The 22576-nt window shown below is 59.3% G+C and overlaps 2 protein-coding genes and 2 long non-coding RNA genes across 10 annotated transcripts in view; 2 read left to right on the forward strand and 2 right to left on the reverse strand.

Annotated features, from left to right (window-relative positions):
• SMG6 (SMG6 nonsense mediated mRNA decay factor) overlaps positions 1-10795 on the forward strand; it is a 227435-nt gene extending 216640 nt beyond the window's left edge. For all 6 annotated transcript variants that reach the window (XM_045044028.1, XM_045044029.1, XM_045044030.1 and 3 more), the window contains 4 exons: positions 2043-2196; positions 5154-5365; positions 5675-5756; positions 8945-10795. In XM_045044028.1, coding sequence (XP_044899963.1) covers positions 2043-2196; positions 5154-5365; positions 5675-5756; positions 8945-9075 — 579 coding nt within the window. In that variant the 3' untranslated portion in view covers positions 9076-10795. The remainder of the gene's footprint in view (positions 1-2042; positions 2197-5153; positions 5366-5674; positions 5757-8944) is intronic.
• Positions 1313-2154, reverse strand: LOC123381827. Its single transcript, XR_006589277.1, has 2 exons — positions 2025-2154; positions 1313-1530 (listed from the first exon to the last, which is right to left on the reverse strand). It is a non-coding gene; the product is annotated as an uncharacterized LOC123381827 (long non-coding RNA).
• Positions 10796-10940: 145 nt separating the features above from the next.
• Positions 10941-15593, reverse strand: HIC1 (HIC ZBTB transcriptional repressor 1). Of its 2 annotated transcripts, none has more exons than XM_023244248.2 (2): positions 15428-15593; positions 10941-13947 (listed from the first exon to the last, which is right to left on the reverse strand). In XM_023244248.2, the coding sequence occupies exon 2, from the start codon at positions 13925-13927 to the stop codon at positions 11786-11788; it is 2142 nt and encodes a 713-aa protein (XP_023100016.1). In that variant the 5' UTR covers positions 13928-13947; positions 15428-15593; the 3' UTR covers positions 10941-11785. The 2 variants fall into 2 exon arrangements, with proteins under 2 accessions (XP_023100016.1, XP_023100015.1); XM_023244247.2 differs by lacking the exon at positions 15428-15593 and adding an exon at positions 14311-14577.
• A 4578-nt stretch (positions 15594-20171) lies between these two features.
• Positions 20172-20908, forward strand: LOC111557745. Its single transcript, XR_002738001.2, has 2 exons — positions 20172-20427; positions 20717-20908. It is a non-coding gene; the product is annotated as an uncharacterized LOC111557745 (long non-coding RNA).
• Positions 20909-22576: the final 1668 nt, after the last annotated feature.

Here is a 22576-nt window from a genome sequence, read left to right on the forward strand (position 1 = left end):
GGATAGAGAACAGCAAGATCTGGGGAAATGAACAGCTGGAATGCCGCCGCTCCCCATGAGGAGGAAGAGTAGAGCCCCTGTTCTTGTTCTTTCTTTAATTTTTTTTTTTTTTTTAACATTTATTCAGTTTTGAGAGAGCACAAGCAGGGAAGGGGCAGAGAGGGAGACACAGAATCCGAAGCAGGCCCCAGGGTCTGAGCTGTCAGCACAGAGCCCGATGTGGGCCTCAAACTCACAAACTGCGAGATCATGACCTGAGCCGAAGTAGAATACCCAACCAACTGAACCACCCAGGCGCCCCCATTAGAGTGCCTGTTCTTACAGAACACCCGAGCCGCTAAATAGTGGCCTATGTTAATTCGATATGAAGAAAAAATAAATTTTTTTAAAAATGCCACAAGGGGAGTTTAGTGGACTGGGTATCATCGTGCAATTGGTCACCCCACAGGGAGGGACTGCCACCCGAATCCCCCGAGAAGATGGCCGGCAGCGGGGGTGCTTTCCCCTGCTGAGGCGACAGCAGCAGGATGACTTCGTCAGACTGGGCCTCTCAGCTGCGTTTCTCATGCCTGCCTGTGGCCTGTGGCCTGTGCCTTCCACCAGCTGTGGTGGCAGTGGCAGCAACGACTTACTCATAGGAAGAGGTCCCCAGTAGGTCACAGAGAAGCCACCCCCAGCATTCAGAGGCATGCCCTTTCAGTTTTACTGTCGTTGCCAGTGAAACCTGAGCGCCTTCCTCCCTGACTGTTAGCGGCCGGGGCCAGCACTGTGGGACCCGTCTCGGTTGGCACGCACACCAGTCCCCCTGCTCTGAGCCTGTGTCTGTGTCCTTGCTGCTTGGCGTGTGGCAGAAGATCAGGAGAGGGCGGGACAGGGCTGGGACCTGCTGGCCTGGTCCCTGCCAGATTTGTGTCGGTGCCCTCCTGCTGTGCACCCAGGGAGCACACCGTCCGGGCAGATGCCAGCAAATCATTTTGCTTCTTGGCCATGGTCCCCACAAGAGGAAGCAGCACAATAGTGACCATGTTCTGTAGTGACAGACCCAGGGCCTATCTCAGAGGGCCGCTGCCACTCGGGGCTGTGTCAGACTTGAGAAAGTTGGGCTTTCACGGATGTGCGTGGAGCGTCCCTGAAAGATGTGAACGTCCATCAGACAGACAAGCCTCTAGGCCATGCGGTCTTCGAGGGGTGGTGCCCAGACCACTGGTGCTGAGTGAGTTGTTTTTTTTAGCGGTGCACAGGAGATGCTTTGGCTTTTTATTGTGCAAGTATAGCTTGCACTAGTAAGCTTAAGAAGAGGCTAAGCCAAAAATAGTTGCCTTAAAGTCAGTTTCATGAAAAAACACCAAGTAAATAATCATACAGGTTGTGCAGAGCAGCGGCAAAGGAGCACAGGTAGAACACAGGACTGATGTTGAGGAAACACTGCTGCTGCTGGGCGGGGGGCGGCTGATCTCATCAGCCTGGGTGTTGCTCTCTGTGAGCATGTGAGTTGGGTCCAAATCCATCACACCGTATGGACTCCTGCTGCTGTGGGCATTAATAATTCGTTGTCAGCATCACTGTTTTTATATTGCCTTTGAGCGTAACCTTTGTTTCCTGGCCATCCAGTGAAGTAAACTGAAATAACAAATGCACTATATAAAGTGTTCGCGCTGAGCAGTACCCCTCTATATGCTGCCTAGGTAATGTGTGTGAAACCACTTTCCTATCCAGGGAAGCTGACTCCCCCTTGGTGATTTTTAGCCCAGGGTCTGTCTTTCAGAAACCTGTAACTTTTAATACCATCGGGGCTTTCTCTGGCCGAGGCAGGGTTTTAGTCACACGCTGTTCCTCAGGCCATCTAGTCTGTGTTGATTGTTATTGCAGTACTTTGCCCAGTCCTTGGGCCCGTCCCTCAGGCCTGACAGGGACTGGCCGTCCCTCTGGAGTGGGGAGAGTTTCAGGAGGCAGGATGCTGACACACTGTGTAGTCAGGGCCCTGGCTCGTCCACCCACTTGCCTACTCACTCTGGCTCACTCACCGTTCTGTGTCCCTGTAGGCTGTCCTGGAGGACCAGAGTCAGATGAGGCAGATGGAGCTCGAGATCAGACCCTTGTTCCTTGTACCAGACACCAACGGCTTCATTGACCACCTGGCCAGTCTGGCACGGCTGCTGGAGAGCAGGAAGTACATCCTGGTGGTGCCCCTCATCGGTGAGTCAGGCCTGAGCAACCCTGCACGTGCGCAGCAGGCCCCTCTACACACATGCCCCACGGCCCGGGGGGCTACACAGGCGAGGGAGCCCCGCGGCGTGCGTATGACAGGATTTGCAGGGAAGTAGGGTGTGCGTGGGGCAAGGAAAATTGTTTAATAATCAGAGCAGTTCAAATTATTATGGCTGATCCATGGCTTAAACTGCTTGAGCAAATGGACTCCTGTGTCCCAGCAACCAGAGGCTGCATGAGCCCAGCCCTTGTTTTTATCCTTATAAAGCTTGCAGTAAAACAGCAAAGCTGGTTCCCGTTATTGGTAAACACTCAGCCCTGGCAGATAACGGCAGTGCTGCTGGGTGGTCTGGCAGGGAGGCTGGGAGGATTTTGAAGTGGTTAGATGCCTTTGGTCTGATTGTCTTGTAGCTTTTCATGATCATTCTGTTGGTTCGAGGTAGCATTCTTCTGGCCGGTGTCACCCTAAGGCCAGGCTGATGGAAACCCTCCAGAGCAAGCCCTTGGCTCATGCCTGTGGATTCCTGCCACTTGGGCCCTTACCGCTGTCTGGTCACTGGTGCTGGTGCAGGGTCAGCATCTCAGGACCCAGCTAGCTTGCTTCCACCCTCAGGCCAGAAGAGCCCAGCTGGGCTGTCTCCAAGGGACTGTCTAGGCACTGTCTTAGTTCTTGGAGCTCTATGGTGGGTCAGCCTGAGGGATGGGCTGTGGGCTCTGGGCGCCTGGTATCCCTGATAGAGCTCATATAGCTGATGGCCATCCTGTGGAGGGAGAGGGCCTGGAAGGTGCCTGGCTTTTCAGTGTCCCCTTCTCAGCAGCTGCTGGGAGCCAGTTCGGGATCCTTGTCCTCTGGAAAAGCTGCCAGACTGGTAGTCTGCCTGCCAAGCCACCTCTGACATCCATGCCAAGATGTTCCATTGGGCCTCCCCTCCTAGTCCCAAGTGTCTTAGTGCCAGATGAGGGTGGAAACAAAGGGCAGGAAACATCCGCCCCTGCAGAGGCTATAGAACCCTGGGGGGTTGTGGGAAACACGTTAGCACCACCTGAGAATGTTGGCACTGAAGCAGCCCTCGTCCCGCCTCCACCCTCCCTGTCTTCCTTCCCCCTCCCCATGTGGCCTGGCCAGAACCTCTAAAACCCAGGCCTTTAGACCTAAGGGAAGGCTTTCTGTTCTTCAAAAGTAGAGCAGCAAGACCATCAAGTTTTTCCAGCTTTCCCTCTTTCCTCACAGCGTCCTGGGGTGGGGCGGCTATCAGGATAACATGTCTTCATGCTTTCCTATCCAGGAGAGTTTTAGGGGGAAGAAAGTGAGTAAGTGGTCATTTGTTTTGCTAATGGTCAGGAAATGGTATAAACTGACAGAGGTTGCTGACATCTCAGGAGCCCCCCTAAGACTTGGAAGGAGCCTCAAACACCATCCAAGGCTAGCAGGGGTTTTGGTCACCAGCACCATCTGTGCCCCTACGGTGTGCTCAGGCTCCTTGTCCCTGAGGGATCTCACGGAAGGCAGAGCTTCAAGACCTTGGCCTTGAGGAGCTTGTGGTTCAGTAGGGAAAGCCAGATATGGTAGGGAGGGAGCAAATATACGAGAAAACCCATAGGAGAGGGACACATGGAGAACAAATTGATGGCCCCCGCTGTCGCTGGGAAATGACAGCGCCACTACAGCAGTGAGGGCCAGCCTCTTTGCACCTTCTTCAGCTGGGCAGGGCCCTCGACTCTCAGGAGCTGTAAAGGGCACTCCTGTTCAGTGAGGCTCCCTCAGTGGATTCCCGCCCTGTGTCCAGAGCACAAAGGGTTAAGCAGACAGCTTTCCCTGCTTGTTTCTTGTGCTCTTTAACCTGCTCCTGCTCCTTAGGCCTGACCCTAGCATCGAGAAGCCCCGCCTGGTGCAGAAGCACAAACAAGCTTCCCCTTTGAAGCCTGTTTAGTTTGGAAGCAGGAAAGGAGATTTTGGGATGGAATACCAGTTTTTCGTGTTTGATGTTCTGTTTGCCGTACCATACACCCGTCCACCACCACTTCCCAGCCTCAACCATACATTGTGTGGACGTGTAGCAGCCTCAAGTTGCTGAAAGCGTGGGCATTGTGTGTGTGTGTGTGTGTGTGTGTGTGTGTGTGTGTGTGTGCATTCCCACATGGGCCCTTTCCAGAAAGTGTCTCTGAATACCCAGACAGTGAGTGCCAGGCTCACCATGGAACAGCATGCTCATGCCGACTCCCCGAGCCATGAATCATTGCACTGAGGAGAGGCCTCAGACCCCAAACTCTCCCGGAGCCCCCAAGGAGTGCATATTTCCCACTTGACCTCAGGCTTTTGGCTGGAATTTTGGAAAGAATCTTCACCAGAAAATGAAGCCGTGTCCCAGACACATAGGCAGGCAGACACATACACACACACACACACATACACACACACAAACACGTGCAGTATCAGCGGAGTGTCTGTGCCAAGGGCATGGTTTGAGGGAATACCACGGCCCCTGCAAGTAAGGCCGTGACTGTTGCTTCCCACTTGGTGACCTGCCTGCACTGTGCCAGGGGATAGTGTGTAGAACTCTGCCCCTTGTGAACTTCTGTGGTTGGGGGTCCAGGTTGATGAGGGGGCTGCCTCTTGTCCTGTAGCAGCTACCCTTGCCTCTCTTGAGAAACTCTTTCAATTTGATCCTATAACTAAGAAATGTGATGGAGGGGCCAGGTTTCTTCTTCTGAATACAGCAGCTCCAGAAAATCCGTGTAAGTTCCTTCTTGGAGGAGGGCGGGGCCCGGGGGAAGGCGCAGAAAGATAGAACTCTGTGTAAAGCCTGGGACACTTCTTGCCTCCCAAGTTCTCCTAAGCATCATTGGAAGACTCCTTTGGGCAAGATGGATTCTGTGGTCTGGGAAGGGGCTGGCTGGGAGTGAGCCTAGGGAGCTGATAAACTTGTGGAACTGTGTCTCATCAGTGATCAATGAGCTGGACGGCCTGGCCAAGGGGCAGGAGACAGACCACCGGGCTGGGGGCTATGCCCGTGTGGTGCAGGAAAAGGCCCGGAAGTCCATCGAGTTCCTCGAGCGGCGATTTGAGAGTCGGGACTCTTGTCTGCGGGCCCTGACCAGCCGTGGCAATGAACTGGAATCCATCGCCTTCCGCAGCGAGGACATTACTGGCCAACTGGTAAGACCTGTGGCAGAAAGAGAAAGCCCACAGTCTACCTCAGAACAGGGTCCCCGGGAAGTCAGGCAGCTCAGGCAGCCTAGGCAGCTGAGGGGGGGCAGCCACCATTGAGGCCCAGGAGGGGCAGTTCTGTGTCCCCTAGATCACTCTTGGCACAGTTGGACCCAACCAAGCAGGGCCTGACGTGTATGGGAGGGACTCCGGGATGTGATCCTCCCCAGGAACCCCAGAGGCAAAAAGTATACCTGTGCCGCCTCCGAATGGCGCCCCCTCCTGCCCAGTGGCCCTTCTCACACTTTCTTCCTCCAGGGTAACAACGATGACCTGATCCTCTCCTGCTGCCTCCACTACTGCAAAGACAAGGCTAAGGACTTCATGCCCACCAACAAAGGTACAGCTTTGCCTCTGCCTCAGGATCATCCACCCCCATGCCCTACCATCCTCAGCCCTAGGAAAGGGTTCCTCCACCACCAACTCTGGCCTGGGAAGTTTGATAAATCAGAGGTCAGTTTTGATGCAAGCCTGAGGCCAGACTCTGGAAATCCAACTTCCCTGTCACAGCTTCCCCTACTCCCCGGTGGACCCTGGGCCAACTAGGGGTGGACCTAGCCCAGGAAGCAAGGCTCTAGGCAGGGAGCTTTCCCACTCGGCATGGATCCATTTCCTTTCTTGGGTCCTCAGTGAGTTCTCTGAAGCAAGAATGTCTTTATGATTCAGTGTAGCTTATTCTGGCCATGGTCTCCTGAGCCCAGCCCTCTGCAGCTCTGAGAGGACAGTCCCCAGTGGTCCCTGGGGCCCACCTCCCTTTTCTTGGCCGTGTTCACACTCTCAGTTCATCCCTGAATGTTTGCCCTCTGTCAGGCCGGTGACGGAGGTACTTCCCTAGTGAGTAGTGGGCCTTCTCTTCCTGTCTCGGTGTCATATGCCATCACACTTTGGGGGCAGGTGACAGCTTGAGGACTGAGCCCTCAGCCCAATTTTCAAGACCTCTTTGGTGACTGGAGTCCTGTCTTTGGCCCAAAGACCCACCTTGGGACGCTTTTCCAGGGGCTTGAGCACCTCATTCTCAACCCAGAATGCTTTCCTGCATGGCCCCTCGGAGTCAGCAAGGCTCAGGTGTTTTCTGCTCCTGGCTTCCAGGGGTCTGATGTTTCCTCCTAGGATGTCCTAGCTCCGTGTCGTCTACAGACTTGGTCATTCTTACCACTTGGTCTCTGTCTATGTATAGGTAACTACATCCTGTCCTTTTCCTTTAGCCGTTGTTGCTCATCTCCCTTCCCTGCTCAGTTTCCTACCCTGGCTTCCAGACTAGTCGGGGCACTGTCTTCTCCCCTGCTGCTCCTACCCGAGTCTCTGCACCAGGGGCTGGTAATGAACCCACAGGTGCTGTTCAGAGGGGTCCTGCCATGTGGCTTGTACATTCTGGCCCTCAGAGCCAGACCTGGAGCAGTGAAGTGATAAAAAGGAGTCCTGGCTGAACCAAACGGGGGAGCTTGTGTTCTGCTCCCAGGCAGCTTCCTAGAGGGGCACCTTCTGAGAGAGAGGTAGGCAGGACTGCAGGCCTTGTTGGGAAGTGTAGTTCAGATACTGCTGCGGCCCCACCCAGCCTCAGAGCTGTTTCTTTCTCAGCAGAGACAGATTTTGGCTTTCACCCTACTAGTCTCTCCACCCCCCACACACACTTCACCCTAAACAGCCTACAGGAACCCATTGCCATCCTGGGGACCGCCCCTATCAGAATTACATCAGCAACGGCTAGTGTAATCAAACCCCATTTGTCAGTGTGAATTCTTAGCAGATTAACTTGTCAGATTCACAGAGAAACCGTCACTAAATGTTTATGTGTAAACGATGTTGAATTTTAAAATCATGTGGATTATGGCGGATGGGGCCTGACAAGATGACAGTCTCTGGTTTCTAACAAAGTGAAGTTACCAGTGTCAAAACAGAGGATGTTTATTGTTAAAAATGTCTGAAAGTATCCACAGAAACCCCTGCAGACCCCTGCCAGCAACGCAGGGCCTTAGTCAACTGACCTAAGGTCTGGGACTCTCTTGGTCCGAGCCCCAGGGCAGGAGCGGTGGGGCTGCCTTGAGCAGCCAGCTGGGAACCCCACATTAGCACAGGCCAGCACCACCACGCCAGAGGGCCCAGGCCCAGGCAGTTGAGCTCCAGCTCCAGGCCTCCTCTCTGCTCAGGCGGCCATCCTCTCCCCATCTGCCCACCGCAGCCCCTCACCTCCCACCCCTCCTCCTTCCACCTCTCCCCTCTGCTCACCAGCGTCCTCAGCCTCTCCCTCCCTCTTCCCCCAAACTCCTCCCAGGCTGACGGCCAGTTCTCAGCCTCCCTGCCTGGAGCTGGCAAGCCTGAAACCGTTCAGGTCTGACCTGGACATTTGCGATTGCCCAGCCCCGCCAGCCCCCCGCAGTCAGCGAGCCCCGCAGGACATTTCCTGTGCCTCACTGTCTGCCGGACCTCCGTCAGGAAATACCCAGCCTGGGACTGAGGGGTGGGCCTGCCACCAAGCGGCCTGCCCAGGGGTGGGGATGTCACTTGTGTGGGTACTTGGCCCTGGTTGAATCTCCCCAGTACATTAAGAGGTTAGGAAATTAGGGGAAGAGAGGTAGTGGAAGACATCTTGCTAAGAGGTCATCTAAAAAGAACAAAGGCTGCCTGTGCTGATACAGAAAGAGCTTTAAAATATGTAAAATTTGAATAAAGTAAATATGGCTAGTATGATTATAATGTAGGAAAAAAGCTTATGTAACAAGTATACGTACTCACATGTGCATAAAGAAATCTGAAAGCACGCACAGATCGAGCCCTCGGTAGCAAGACAGAGACACATGAAGGGAGACAGCTGGATGGATGACTGTGACTTTTCCTTTCCTTTGTCCTCTTCTCTACTGTTCAAGGTTCTCACCATTTACGTGGATTACTTTCATGTAATGGAGGAAATCATTGGACTCTAGTTCAGGGCCACCTTGGCCGTGGCTCTGCCAGGGACCCTGGCCCTCCTTTCCTTAGAGCTCCCCTAAACTAACCCCTCTTCTCACATCTGGGAGCCTGGATACACTGTGGATTCCATCTTGAGCTTTCTACCTCTTAATATGTAAAGCATTGGCCCTCTAGCCTTGGAGGGAGAGGATGTGCAAAAAGAGAGTAGTAATTGTGAGTCCAGGACCAGCCATACAGTCAGAAGGAGTAGAAGGAAAGGGGCTCCTTCTACGCCTTCAGTTCAGCATCCTGGGAGAAGGGTCTGTGGAGGCCAGTGGCTCAGGCAGATCTCTAGGCAGGAGGCAACACAGCCCTGTGCTGGAGGCGGGGGTCTGAAGCACAAGGCCAGCGCTGGCCCAGCATGGTCCTCTCTAAGCCGATAGGGGAGGGGTACCCTCAGCCGATTGCGTGAGGGAAAGACTTACAGAAGGGCCAGGAAATGACCGTCCCTGACCCCTACGGGACCACATCCCCCCCCCACCCCCACCCCCACCCCCACCCCAACCTCCAGAGAGAGGAGAGGCAGCCTGTGCCTCTGCCTCCTGCCCTCATTGAAGTCCTTCTCCTCTCTCCTGCCTACAGAGGAGCCAATCCGGCTACTGCGGGAGGTGGTGCTGTTGACGGATGACCGCAACCTGCGTGTGAAGGCACTGACGAGGAATGTGCCTGTGCGGGACATCCCGGCCTTCCTCACGTGGGCCCAGGTGGGCTGAGAGGGCCGCATCGGGGTCTCCCCCCGGAACCATTCCTGAGAGGCCACCAGGCGCCCAGTGTAGCAACGAAGATGCCCACGTGCCTGAGCCACCAATCCACCCAGACAATAAACCATCCTCTTCCAACCCACGCCGTGGCCGTGCTGTGGGGGAGCTGCTCCTCACAGAGCCCCTCCTGAGGGTCGGGCGGAAGCTGCTGGGACCCTCCTGGGCTGCCAAGATTTAGCAGGGAGGTGGCTGGCTGCAGTGACAGCAGGTGGGTGAGCCAGATAGGCCACCCATGGTCTCAGCCTTTCTCCCTCCCCCTGTCTAGTTCAAGGGCTGGGGGAAGGCCTTCTCAGCACAGGGACTCAGACACTTTCTCAGCTGGAGATAGGGTAGGGGTTGCATTTCCATCAGGTGCAGGCGAAATGATGGGTCCCTTCAATCTTCAGAACCCCTGTCCTGAATGTGTCCCAAGAGGCTTTGGTCATGCCATGAAGAGAGTGCCCAGGGTGTGTGTCTCTCTCGGAGGCCTGGATTCCCCTAGGGACCCAGGTTGGGTTCTGGACACTAGATCCCAAACAGCAGCCCTAGGCCCCACCTTTCCTACCCTCTACCCCCAAACACACATCCATCCTGCTGCTCTTCCTGTCCTTATCCATCTGAGTCCGTTACACTTTGCCACTCGTTTCCCCTTGGATGGTCATGGGTCTAGAGGGAGGGGACATATGGTCTCAGGCTCATGCTTCCTGGGTGGCCTTTGCCTGCTCCTCTCCCTCATTGGCCTTCCTTTTGTTCTAGTTCCCATTTCATGAAGTTTCTTCAGACTTTTCTCAGTCCCTCCCCCCCCCTTCTCTCTCTCTCCCTCTCTCTCTCTCTCTCTCTCTCTCTCTCTCTCTCTCTCTCTCTCTCTCCTGAATCCTCCCCTTGCCCCCCTTCCCTCTCTGGTGATGCCTCTCACCTCCCTGATCCCCTCAAGTTCTTCACCTCAGGTCCTTGCCATGGGGGTTCCCACTCTGAATCTTCCTCCTCTGGTACCTCCTCTGATACCTCTTCCTTCTCTGTGGCAGGACCCTAATAAAGTGTTCCTGCCCAAACCTTTCTCAGGCCCCTGCGCTCTGAGAAACTTCCAGGCCCCTGCAGCACCGCCTGAGGGTAGGATGGGCCAGTGCCTGAGAGGGGCATTGCCAAGCCTGGAGTTTTCACCCTTTCTAGCTTTGCCCTAGAAGAACTTGACACAGGGGCCTTTTGGCCTTTGAGGTTTTTGTTGCCTCTTAAGCTGGCACCTGTGTCCAAAGCCTCACTCGAGAGGCTTCCTACTGGGAATGGGTTCTCCCAAGCCAGGGACAGGGATGAGAGGAACTTGGAGGAAGACAGGGCCTTGAGGAGGAGCCAGGAGTAAATTTTGATGGGACCAGAGGGGGAATCCCCCAAAGCTCCCTGTCTGGACTGTACAGCCTGGCCAGAGGATGGGAATGAAGCTGTACCCTCCCTGAGGCCCCAAGATTATACCTGAATAAGGGGGTACTGTGCAGGAGAGCCACCAGTGGTTCAGGGGGATGAGTGCCCCAGAGCCTCAGAAGACGGACTCTTTGGGGTACAGGGTCCCGGCCTCTCCTTTGAGATCCTCTCCCCTGGATGAAGGCCAATGACTGGGTGGGTGGGAGACCTGTCTCTCCTTTCTGCCCCATTTGCAGCACTGGTTTTGTTTCCCTTAATAAATTTTTAGTTATGAACATGCCTGACCTCTTGCCCATCTGTCTCTGGGATCGGGGAGGGAAGAAGGCGCAAGTTTCTCTCTGCACCTGTATGAGGGGGTGTGTCTGGCCCCTCCACCCACCCAGGTCCTTGTGCAGGGCAGAAGAGAGGAGCGGGGTCCAGGGTCCTTGGTTACTGCTTTATTGCTGTTTGGTTCGAGTATAGAAAATGGAAGCGGCTCTGGAAGAGCCTGTGTACAAGGTAGGAAATATACAAACTGGGGAGGAGGGAGCTAAAGAGACCACGTTCCAGCCCAGCCCAGCCTGGGCTCGAGGTGGGGGGCCGCCCGGGGCGCATGCAATAAATATGGTCCGGGGCCCCAGGGGAGGGGGGAGGACACCGCGGGAGTGGGAGACCGGTAGGCCAGGGCTGTCTCAGCCCTCGGACTCCAGAGGGAGGGAAGGGTTGGCCCTGGGGCTAGTGCCACTTGTGCAAAATGAGGAACTTCACATTATCAGTCCCGGGGCGGGCGGGAGCGGGGGGGCGGAGGGGGGGCCCTCCGGCCGGCTCAGTCCCCTCCCCACTCCCCAACTCTGCCCGACGCTCCGACCCCAGCAGGGAGATTCACAGTGAGAATGGGTGTGGTCGCAAGGGCCGGAGGTAGGGCTGGGAGCGCCCCATCAGTGACACCCCTCCCTCCAAGAGCAGCGCGGAGCCAGGGGAGGGGGCCAACGAACCACAGGAAGAGGCGGAGAAGGGCCAGGGGTCTCCTTTGGTCAAAGCTGATATCAAAAATATAAATCTCCCTTCCCCCATCCCACCCCCGTCCCGGGGTTTCACCCCCCACCCCAACCCCCGGGCTAAGGCACAAAGCAGTGAGGCCAGGTGGGGCCGCCGCCACCGCGGCGACGCTGCCGCTGCTACTACAGTTGTCCGGCGCGGTGTGCCTGCTCGCGGCTGCCGCCGCCGCTCCCTGGGGCCACGGGCCGGGGCCACGCGGCGGCGGCAAGTCGGGCCGGCATGAGGCGCTCTAGGTCGGGGAAAAACGGTCGATGGTCCGGCCGTCGGGTCCGGCGGCCAGGTGCGCTCCCTGGCTCAGCACCTCGGCCGCCTTGTCGGGGCTGAGGCCCAGCTCCGCGGTGAACTTAGCCAGCGGGTAGAGGCTCTCCAGCGCCACCTTGGGGTCGTGCAGGAAGTGCGTGGTCTGCGCCAGCAGCTCGGCCGCGGCTGCCTTGTCCTGCTGCTTCAGGCTCAGCTGTTCGGCCGTGAGGCGGGCCACAGCAAAGACGCCCTCGGGAAAGTCGAGCTTGCCCTTGCCGTCGGGGCCGGGGACGCCGGGTAGCCCCCCCAGACCCGCCAGCGCCCCGGCTGCGCCTGCCGCGCCACCCACGGCGTGCATTTTCATGTGGCTGATGAGGTTGCGTTGCTGTGCGAACTTGCCGCCGCACACCTGGCACTCGTAGGGCTTCTCGCCCGAGTGGATGCGCATGTGCTCTGTCAGGCGGTACTGGCGCGTGAAGCGCATGCCGCACGCGTCGCACGCGAAGGGTTTGAGGCCCAGGTGGCTGCGCATGTGGCGCGTCATGGTCCCGCGCTGCGTGAACTTCTTCCCGCAGATGGTGCACGGATAGGGCCGGGTCAGCCAGTGCGTCTTCTCGTGCTGCCGCAGCGTGGCCGGGTCCTTGTAGCTCTTGTCGCACGACGCGCAGCGGTAAGGCCGCAGCAGCTCGCCCAGGCCGCCCGGAGCCCCAGCGACCTTGTCCCCACTGCCTCCAAAAGGGGGCCCCAAGCCGGCGGCCCCCGCCGCTACCTCAGCCGCCTCGGCCCTGCCGTACAGCGCTTCCTCCTCCTCCACGTGAGCTTCCACGTGCGCATTCAGCTGCTCCGAGCTGGGGAAGCCCTTGCCGCACGGAATGCACACGTACAGGTTGTCACCGAAGCTCTCAGGCTCGCCATAGGCCAGATGTGGGCATGGGTAGCCCTCGAGGTGGCCGCCGGGCGGGCTGGGGTCCTCGCTGCTGCCCGTCTCCTCGCTGCTGCTCTTGTAGTCGTCGCCGTCGCCGCCCGCGCCTGGCCCGTCCAAGCTGCCCTGGTAGCGCGGCGGCGCCAGGCCCAGTGGGGGTACCCCGGGCGAAGCGGCCGGGTCCCCGCCGCGCTCCTCGCAGCGCTCGCTGGGGGAGCCGCGCTCCCGGCCCAGCTCGTCGCCGTAGCTGCCCAGGCCTGGCTCGTGCTTCATCCAGCGATAGAGAAGGCTGGGTCCGTCGGGGCGGCCCGGGGGCTCGGGTCCCGGGCTGCCGCCGCCGCCACGGAACGGGTCCGGAGGCGGTACAGCCTCCTCCAGCTTCTGGAAGGGCAGCGGCGGCAGCGGTGGCAGGGCGAGCGGTGGCTCTTTGTAGGCTGCGGGGCCGGCGCTGGGAGGACTGTCTGGGCGCGGGGGCAGTTCGCGCTCGCCCGGCGGCCGCTCTGGAGGCGCGGAGCCCGGCGGGCTTTTCTTGGACAGGTCCAGGCCGCAGAGCGGGGAGCAGCGGCGCTCCGGAGCGCAGAGCGCCGAGGCCGGGCCGGGGCCCGAGGCGTACAGCTCTGCGCAGTGCGTGTTCACTGCGGCCTCGGGGCCCGAAGACGGCTCGGCGGCGGGTGGCGGCGGAGGCCCGGCTGGGGACGAGTAGCAGGCCTGGATGACGGGCGTGGCGGCCCGAAGGCCACGGCCCGGTCTCCCGTAGGGTGCATAACCGCCGCCGCCGCCCCCGCCGCCCCGCAGGTGGCAGTACTTGCCGTGGCGCTTGAGGCGCTTTTTGCACAACGCCACGAGGTCGGGGATCTGCAGGTAGCTGGCGGCGGCCAGCACGGCGCCCAGGCTCGGCTCAGCCCCCGGGGCCACGGCCGCTGCCGCCGCTGCCTCTGCGCCATCAGCCAGGCGACCGGTGTAGATGAAGTCCAGCACCAGACGGAACACCGCCGGGCTCACCATGTCATGGTCCAGGTTGAGCAGGTTGTCATGCACCACCAGGGACTTGAGGTAGGCGCTGCTGGCCGCCAGCACGTTCTTGTGCGCGCGGAAGAGGGCGTTCTGCACCACGATGATCACGTCGCACAAGAAGCCCTTGGTGCGCTGGTTGTTGAGCTGCAGCAGCAGCTGCCTCGAGTGGCCCGGCGCCTCCATCGTGTCCAGCATCGTCTGCCCAGCACACTCTCCTGCAGGGACACACAGCAACTGGGTCAGAGCCTCACGGAGCCCCCGCTGCCTGTATCCAGCTGGGCACTTCTCCCCCACCCCCCACCCCCTGCCAACTTCCCCTTCCCCTTCCCCTTCCCCTCAGCTAGGCAGGGGCATCGAGCACCGCAGCCTGGGCACTAGCAGAGGATCGGCGGCCTCCTAGTGTGGAAGCCTGGGCCGGTGGCCTGGACCAGAAGAAGGCGTAGGAGAGTGGCTGGTGGAGAGGGGGCCAGACTGGCCTGCACGCCCAGGCCCGGAGGCCACCGGGCCCAGGGGCTGGGTCCTGGGGACTTCCGAGGAGAAAACTGTTTGGGGGAAGTGACCCCTTCGGAGACAGTTACCCGATTTGAGGAAAATGTCCGCTTCAGGAAAAGTCATTCAGGGCCGAGAAGTTTGCCCAACTGGGATATTAGGGAGCCGAGTAAAAAGCGCCTCCCGCCTCGGGAGAAGTTGCCCCAGCTGGGGGAAGTGATCCAGTGGAGGGGAGCGCGGTGCCCGCCGTGGCGCCGCCCTGCCTGGGGGCTGTCAGGCCCTCAGTTGGGGCCGGGGCGCGGCCGCGGCGCGGGGAGCGGAGGCAGAGGCTGCCGTGGCGGGCAGAGCACGAAGGCCGGCCCCGGCGCGGGGAGGGCGTTATATCGGGGCAGGAGGCTGAGGCAGGAAGCAGGTGGGGGGGAGGGGGGAGCCACGCAGCTCCCAGGGGAGGGAGGGGGCAGCGCCCCGGGCGGGCACGGCGCACAGCCGGCTGCGGCCCTGACCCCGGCCTGCGCCCCACCCGCGTCCCGGCCCCGGCCTCGGCCTCAGCTCTGCATTCGCGGGCCCGCGCCTCCCTCCCCAGCTCCCTTCGGCCCCTTCTCCGCGGGAACTCCGCCGCCCCAAACTTGGGGAAAAGTTTCCTAACTTCAGACAGGCCGGGAGAAGCGCGCCAGCCCCAGTCCCTCGACTCTCAGCTTTTCCTCTCGGCCCCCAATTTCGGCAGCCAGGCGGCCCTGGGGCCTGGGCCGAGCCCTGAACTCCCCTGCCCGCTCGTTCGTCTGCCCACCCTGTTCCCCGCCTGGCCCGCAGGGCCTCGCGGCCCGTTACCTGCGGCCGCTGCCCGACCCGGCTTCCCTCCCCGTGGCGGTGGCAGCTCCTAGCCGGCGCCCCACCCGCCCCGCTGCCAGGCGCCGAGCTGTGCCAGGGCAGCGCCCCTGCCAGCCCCGCCCGCCAGCTCCCCTTCCCTTCCCTTCGCCTCTCCAGCCCATGTGCGGGCAGAGTCGGCCCCGGGCCGCTGACCCCGCCGTGAACCCGGCGCAGAGCAGCAGCCCGGCGGTCCTGAGTCCTCTAGGGGCGACACCCGGAGTCCTGAACGCCAGCCGCGTTGGGGCGCCCGCGCCGGAGGATGCGCCCGAGGCGGCCAGCGCGTGAGGACCGGGCTGTCCGGGTCCCCTGTCCCTCCCGGTCCCGAGTCTGAGGACCCACCTGGGGGGCATGTCGGAAGCCCCGGGCCCGGCTGCCGGCGGATCCAGGGGGGACGTGGCTGCGCTGCGCTGCCCTCCGCCCGCCGGGCCCCCGGTCGGTCTGTCCTGATGGTCCGTCCTCCCCGCGTCCTGGTCGCGTCTCAGCCCCGCCGCGCTTTCCGCACACTCTTATCTGGAGCGGCCCGGGCCAGCTCGCGCTGCTGCAGCTATGGCGCCACCTCGCGGCCGTGCGAGGCTCTGCACGACACAGCGGCCACCTCCCTCCCGTGCACCTGGGTTGCGAAGCTGTACCGGGGAATGAGGTCTACTCGCAGGTTCACCCACCAGATGTGCCCACGTGAGAACCCAGGCTCCAGAACTTAGAGCCCCCACAAACTCTGGGGTTTTGAGCTAAACGCTCCCATGTACATTGCCTCGGCTTGGGGAAGTCCTGCCCACATGGAGGGGACACTGGTGACAGTAGATGGGGGGGGGGGGGGGAAGGGCGCGGTTATAGAAGTCCTAAGACAAAAGAAGGTAGACAAGCTCTTCGGAGGTTCTCCTGACACATTCCTGGATGGGACTGTCCATTTATACCCACCCCACCCCCCAACACACCCACCTTCACTCAGCCACATGAGTTAGGTACACACAGACAGAATGAACCTATTTGCACCCAGACCCTCTCCAGGCACTGACACCTGCGGGCACGCATGTTGGCACAAACACACACCTGCCCCCTTCTTAAGTTCAAGTCCTGGCTCTCTGGGATACTCAGGAGGCCGTCACATAGGGCCCTCCACGAACCTGGGCAGAGCTAATCAGCCCCCCCTGAACTTGTAGGTTTCTGGAGAGACCCCAGGATATCCGACTGGGAATAGCTGGACAGCGCCTCTTGGTGGTCCCGCAGAATCGACCCCAGCCCCTAGATTCTCCGTGTGAGCCATTTTGAGGGACCTGCTTGCACTTGTCTCCAACACACTAACCCCAAACGTGACAGCAGGGCCGGCAACCGGGATCCCCGGGCAAAGTTCTGCACCCCACCGAGAAGGCCCGGTTCTTGAGGTGATGCCCCTTCTGGGAGGGAGGAGATCCCGCACTGGCGCGTGGGCACTCGCACGGCTACTCCGGAAGTGGCCCCGGGTGGCCCCGCCGCCGCACCGGGCCTGTGAGTGAGTGACAGGTCTCCACGGCCCCTGCTACGCCTCCTCCCCGCACCTTCTGACCCCTGCCCACACGTGGGGGGTGGGGGGGTGGGTAGTGGGTCCCGGAGAACGCCTGCAGCTTCTGATTGGCTGCGCCTCTCTCAGCTGTCGCGAGCGAGAGGCTGGGACGCAGAGTTACCATAGTAACCGATGAGGTTCGCCCAGATCGCGTCTCTCTAAGGCCTTGGAGAGCTTAGCAACCGCCTAGGGCCGCTGGGCGGGTGGGTGCCGCGCTTGCCGCCCCTCGCGCGGTCCTCCACCCCCACGCCCCCGCCAGAGGTAGTAGCTGAGTCACTCACTGAGGGGCCGCTGGCGCGGCCACTTGCGGTCCCTGACAGACACTAAGGTCTCGGGCGCCCCCCAGAGGCTCTCTTTCCTTCGCTGCCATCTTCACGGCCTCGGGGCCATGGTCCCCGCCGGTCCTAAAGACTCCCACTGCGTTCTGACTCTGCCCTCACCCTGTTTCTACTCCGTGTTCTGGATTCATTTTATTCCAGTCCTCTCCTCCATCTCCCCACGGTCCCCTCGCTAGGGTTGCAGTGAGCTTCCAAGAATGAAAACGGTAGGTTCCGGAGCTGCCGCCTGTAGAGGAGATGGCCCCCAACATGTTGGCCGAGGGATGGATGTGTTCTGCACTGAGGTGGGGGGAAAAATAAAAAGGTGTATGGAGTGCTGGAGAAAGGCAGAAAGGCTCCTCAGAAAACCACTCTTTAAAGATGGGCTTTGATGGATGAATAGGAGTTCTCCCCCCAGGTAGAAAGGCAGTCCTGGAGAAGAGAACCACAGGGACAAAGGTTGGAGGCAAAAAAAAAAACAACAAAAAAAAAAAAACAGGGGGCGGGGTGGGCGGGGATTCCAGGAGGCTAGATTCCAAAGGTTGTGCAGGACCTCTCCTGTAATCTTGAGGGGACCAGATCCTAGCCCCAAAAGGAGCCCCTCAGCCCAGTGTCTCTTTTGTGCAGTGTCCATTGTGCCCACTGTCTTTGATTTTCTTCAACACTCTCCAGGGATCCCCACTCCCTAAGTCAACTCATTGGCTCCATCCCTACCCTCAAGCTGTCCTTACATCTGTATGGGAGGATCTTACAGCCCTGCCACAAGCTTTGCTGTCTTCCTGTGGCCTTCACTCTTCTTCAGTCTTTGACCTTTCCCTCCCTCCCTAGTTTTGACCTACCCTACTAGCCTGGCACTGCTCCCCCGGCCCCCAATCCATCTCCTCCCTCTGAACACATTCACCCTCCAACATTTAGAACTTCCCTCAACTGATGGAGCCAGGATCATACATTTCCCTGTTCTTGTTCAGGGGAATTCTGCCCCACATGGCATAGGCCCTTCCTGTCAACTCATACCTCCAGAAACTCTAACTCCTCCGGGAAGTGGTCTTGCCCCTCCACCCTCTGGAGACCTCTCTCTGCCCTCCAAGCTGCTGAGCCCTTGGGCTCCCTCACTCATTATAACCCTCATATGAGCTCTGCCAGTGCCCACAAACGGGTCCTAAATGGGGTCTGCTCCGGGCCAGGCTCTGAAACTGACACCTCCAACCTGCCTTCCTCCCCTTCATTTGCTGAGGCTTCCTCTTCCACTCACCCCCTTCTGCCACCTTTCCCACAAATCCCCCATGGAGGAACCCCTTGCTCAATTTCTGGGGGGTCCAAGCCACTTTCCTCAACTTTCGTGGGATCTCCAACTCCCGACTGGTACCTGGACAACCCCCCCCCCCGCCCCCCCAATAGGCCTTCCTTTCTAGGCCCAGACTCCTTCTAAAAGCTTCTGAAAGCCCTGGGCTCCTCCACTCTTCTCCCCTCATCTCCCCGACGCCACAGTTCTACATGCTGCCTTAGCCCCTCCTCGGATGTAGCTTCCTCTCCTGTACCTCCTGCCCCAAGGTGACGGCACTGCAGTGGCCATGCGGGGTATAACGCCGCCGAGGGTCATCTTGCGACGCCACAGAGCCGTCGGGTTCAGGAACTGAGGAGTGGGAATGGGGGCTACCCGGAAGGCAGGGCGCTAGGTGGGATTGCACCTCCAGGTGTCCCTGAGTGAATAAAGGAGTAACGGACCGTGCGCCCTCCCTGCACCATCCTCCAGCCGGCCCCCAGCCCGCAGTTCCGGAAAGTTAACCCTTTGTAGGCTGGCACAGGGGCCCGGGCGCCCCCTCCCTGTTCCTGCTTCCGTGCGCCTTCCTCCCCCTCCCAGCTCCCCGTCGCCTTGGTCCCCCCCCAACCCCCCGCCTTGCCACTATAAATAGCCCCTCTTCCCGTTTCCTAAATTCCCTGCTGACGTCTGCAGCGCGTCAGTGTGTAGGAGCCGCGGCCGCATGAATGAGCCGCCGCACGAGTACTACGCGCGCCTATAAAAGCGGCGGCGCCAGCCCGGCTGCAGGAGGCGAGCGGGAGCGGGCGCGACGCGGCCCGACAGGTAAGTGGGACTGACCGGCCGACGGGCTACCGATGGACCGATGTACGGACACGGACGGGAGGGCAATGAGGAGACCGGCAGGCGGCAGGTTGGAGGCCCCCTACGGGGTGGGGTTGGGAGCAGGGTGGGGGACGAGGATCCCCACGCAGCTGGTGGAGCCGGCCGGAGGCGTACCCAGAACCCCGTGCAGCAACCTGCCCGCGCCCGGATGAAGACGCAGCCACTTCGGAGGAGCATCGAAGAGAGGACGGACCCCAGAGTCCCCGCGACATTTCCTGGGGCTCCTGCGCCATCCTCCCAAGAAAGTGGGGCGAAGGTGCTGACGCCCCAGGCGAGGCGCCCCCTCCTCCCCCTCCCCGCAGCGCGGTGACTCAGCCTTGCTGCCCCCGGCCGGCTGAGCCGGGCCGCCGGTAAAAGACAGACGCCCACCTTCCCGCCGACCCAGCCACGGCTCTCTCGGGACCCCCACCCCGCATCCAGCCGGGCACCCCCTCCCCGTCCCATCCCGTCGGGCTAGTCCCTTAGCGCCCCCGAATTCCCGCCTCTGCGCGAGGAGCTGTCCTCTCAGGACCAGGCGGGGGCGGGGCCTCAGACGGACTGCCCCGCCCCACCCCCACTGACCCCTCCCCCGCCGCCGGAAGTGCCTCTCCGCAGGGACATATTTGACGTCACAGGGCTTTGACGTCAAGGGCCGCGTGCCTGTCTGCAAGCGCTGGGCCGAGAAAGGCGGGAGACGCGGGGGAGGAAGAGCAGCAGCGCCCCCAGCTGCGGGCGACGGAGGCACCCCCGCCCGGGCAGCGCGCCGGCACCTTGGCTCTAGACTGCTTACTGCCCGGGCCGCCCTCAGTAACAGTCTCCAGTCACGGCCACCGACGCCTGGCCCCGCCCCAGGACCGCGGACCCGGCCACCTGCCGCGCCCCCGGCCCCTCTGTCCCCCAGGGTCCCTCAGCTCTGCGCGCGCTGCCCGCGCCGCCGCTGTCCGCGGTGCTGATCCAGCGCAGGCGCTACGATCCGGCCGTCAGGTCCCTGGTCACCAGAGGCTGCGAGGGCCGGCCAGCTTACACGCACATCGCACAGCCCCTGAGCCAGGTCCCCGTCGCGCGCGCTACCCCCGCTCCCCCCTTCCCCAAAATTCTCTGCCCTGACGACTGCCTAACGGGAGCTGCCGCGGTGCCGTCAGCAGCGCGCGCCCCGCCCCCGCGTCTCCAGGGCAACCGTGGCTTTCGATTGTTACTGTGGGAACCGGAGGTAACAGTCTACAGCCATGGTCGCCCCGCAGCACGCCCACGCGCCGCACCGCGCTGGGATCTGCCAGCCCCGGAGGGGGGAGACCAGGAGGAGCAGGAGGAAGCGGGGGCGGCAAGTCAAGATCGGATGTATCTGCCGGGGCGGAGGGAGGTGCGGTTCTGCGGGGCGGGCTACCGTAGGGTCTGACTGCTTGCGCATCTACCAAGGCAGAGAAGGCACGGTCTGGGGCGTATGTCTGACCGTCCGCCTCAGTGACCATCCTGTTTTCTTAGCCAAGAGGGTTGCAGCCAGGGCATGGCGAGAGAAGGGGTAGCTCTGAGATCTGTGTTCTTTTTATCTCCTCGGTGGGAGGGAGACTACTGGGACCTGAAGGCCTGGGGACTGAATGGAATAGACGGAGGAAAGTTTTTCTAAATATGCCACAACTTCATTCTTCCAGGACCCCCTCGCTGGGTAGGCAGAAAGCAAGACTAATCCTTGAACTCATTTCCTGATGGAGTCACAGCCTTCCCTCACTCTTCTCCCCACTCGTTCTTCTTCTATTCCATGTAGGATGATAAGGATTCCCAAGCCTCAGGAAGCCAGTGTGCTTGTAAAGGTAACCCGGTCAGTAAAGCATTGTCTGAATGTATCAGCAGCCTCACCTCAATCTGTGCTGGATTCCAATTTGAGACAGTGACTCAAATTAGCCCGAAAGTGGGGGAGCGAATGTGAGAAGGGCTGAAGTCCTATTGGTCCGGGGAAGTGTGAGGAACGACTTCTTCAAAACCATGCTTATGTCATCTGCCACCACCATCACCACCCACTGCAGGGGTTGACTGATGGGTATTGGGTGCTGGACCTCCCTAGGGACAGTGCTGGGGAGTGGTTAGTGCAACCTAGTCCTGCCGCTCATTAATCAAATTTTTTGTTACTTCTCCATACCCCCTCCTTTGCTAAACTCCTTTTAAGACAATTGGTGCTGGTCTCATAGCTAGTCAATGCCCACATGCTTCCTTCCCCCCACTCGAGGACCCTGGTCTTAGATTAAATGTACTTGATTCTGGAATCCAGTGGACATCTGTGGACAGACTATAGTGTATGCAGATAGGAGTAGTGCACTGGGAAATAGGAGGTCCAACCTGGCTTCATCACCAACTGGTTATTATTTAAGGGGCCGTGTTGTTTCTGAGCCTTGTGCAACATGGGATAATGATCCTTCCTTCTTGGCAGACTTGTGAGGATCAAATAGGATCACGTGAGTAAAAGCCTTTGGAAACCGCAGAATGCAATTTCAACCTAAAGTATTCTACTAGGCTGCCATGTCTTTGTGAGGGTGTGGTGGCACTGGCAAGACCCCAACACTGGGCACTTAGAATAACGGGAGGGGAGCACACCTTTCTGAGCAGATCTGGGACTGGGGCTGTTGAGGGGTTCTTTGCTCGGGGACTCTCTCAAGAGCTTTAGGTATCTAAGATGGAGTGAGAGGTAGAAAAGAGAAATGGCAGGGATATTCTGAAAATACCAAGTTGATTGCAATCCTAACCTATCTGGAGAAGATGGTCAGGGGAGGAGAAACCAGAGGACTGATAGTACAGTTTTTTAGTATCTTAGAACTCATTGAGTGCACCCCACCCCCAACCTATTTTATGGTAGGAAGGTGAGACCCAGACCACATATAGCCCAACAGTAGTGAGTGGTGGGTGCCCTCTGCTCATCTTCTATGGTGCAGGAGAGAAAACAATGACTAGCAAAGGTCAGGAATGTGAGTCCTGGATCTGAATCCAAGATTGGGTAAGTTACTTAGCTTCTGTGCCTGTTTACTCAGTTGTAAAATTAATAACAGTATCCACCTCAGGAAGTTGTGAGATTAAATTGGGCAACTCAGAAGATTGTGCTTATCACAGTATCTGGCCAGTTAGCACTCAATAAATGGCATTCCTTTTTCTGTCCTCTGGACATTTCCCTTAGTTATAAATTGAAACTATTAGAATAATTCTTACCTGGAGAGCTTTCTCTCCCTCCCTAGTAGAGTGCATGACAATCATGTGGGTTCCCCCCACCACCACCAATAGCACATATTTACCAGGCTTTTACTCTAAGGCAGTGGTTTTCAAAAGTTGTGTTGCATGGTAACGTCCAGAGTTTGCCAAAATGCAGATTCCTGGGTCCCAGTGATTGACTCAGTAGGTCAGGAGCTGGCCCCAGGAATCCAGGTTTTGACATGATTCTGACACAAGTGGTCCACAGAATGTGTGTGTGGTGGGGGGCAATAACCCCTAACAGACTCCGTTGTTCCTGGAGGACATGACAGGACAGG

The sequence above is a fragment of the Felis catus genome, chromosome E1, assembly GCF_018350175.1.
Source record: "Felis catus isolate Fca126 chromosome E1, F.catus_Fca126_mat1.0, whole genome shotgun sequence".
In the NCBI taxonomy this organism is placed as follows: domain Eukaryota; kingdom Metazoa; phylum Chordata; class Mammalia; order Carnivora; family Felidae; genus Felis; species Felis catus.

What these genes read in the sequence shown, in the direction of transcription:
- HIC1 (XM_023244247.2), bottom strand. Translation starts at nt 14,347, where the DNA reads ATGACTTTTCCTGAAGCGGACATTTTCCTCAAATCGG. An exon ending in GGACATTTTCCTCAAATCGG is followed by an intron (nt 13,948 to 14,310) that starts GTAACTGTCTCC and finishes GTGTCCCTGCAG; the next exon opens with GAGAGTGTGCTGGGCAGACG.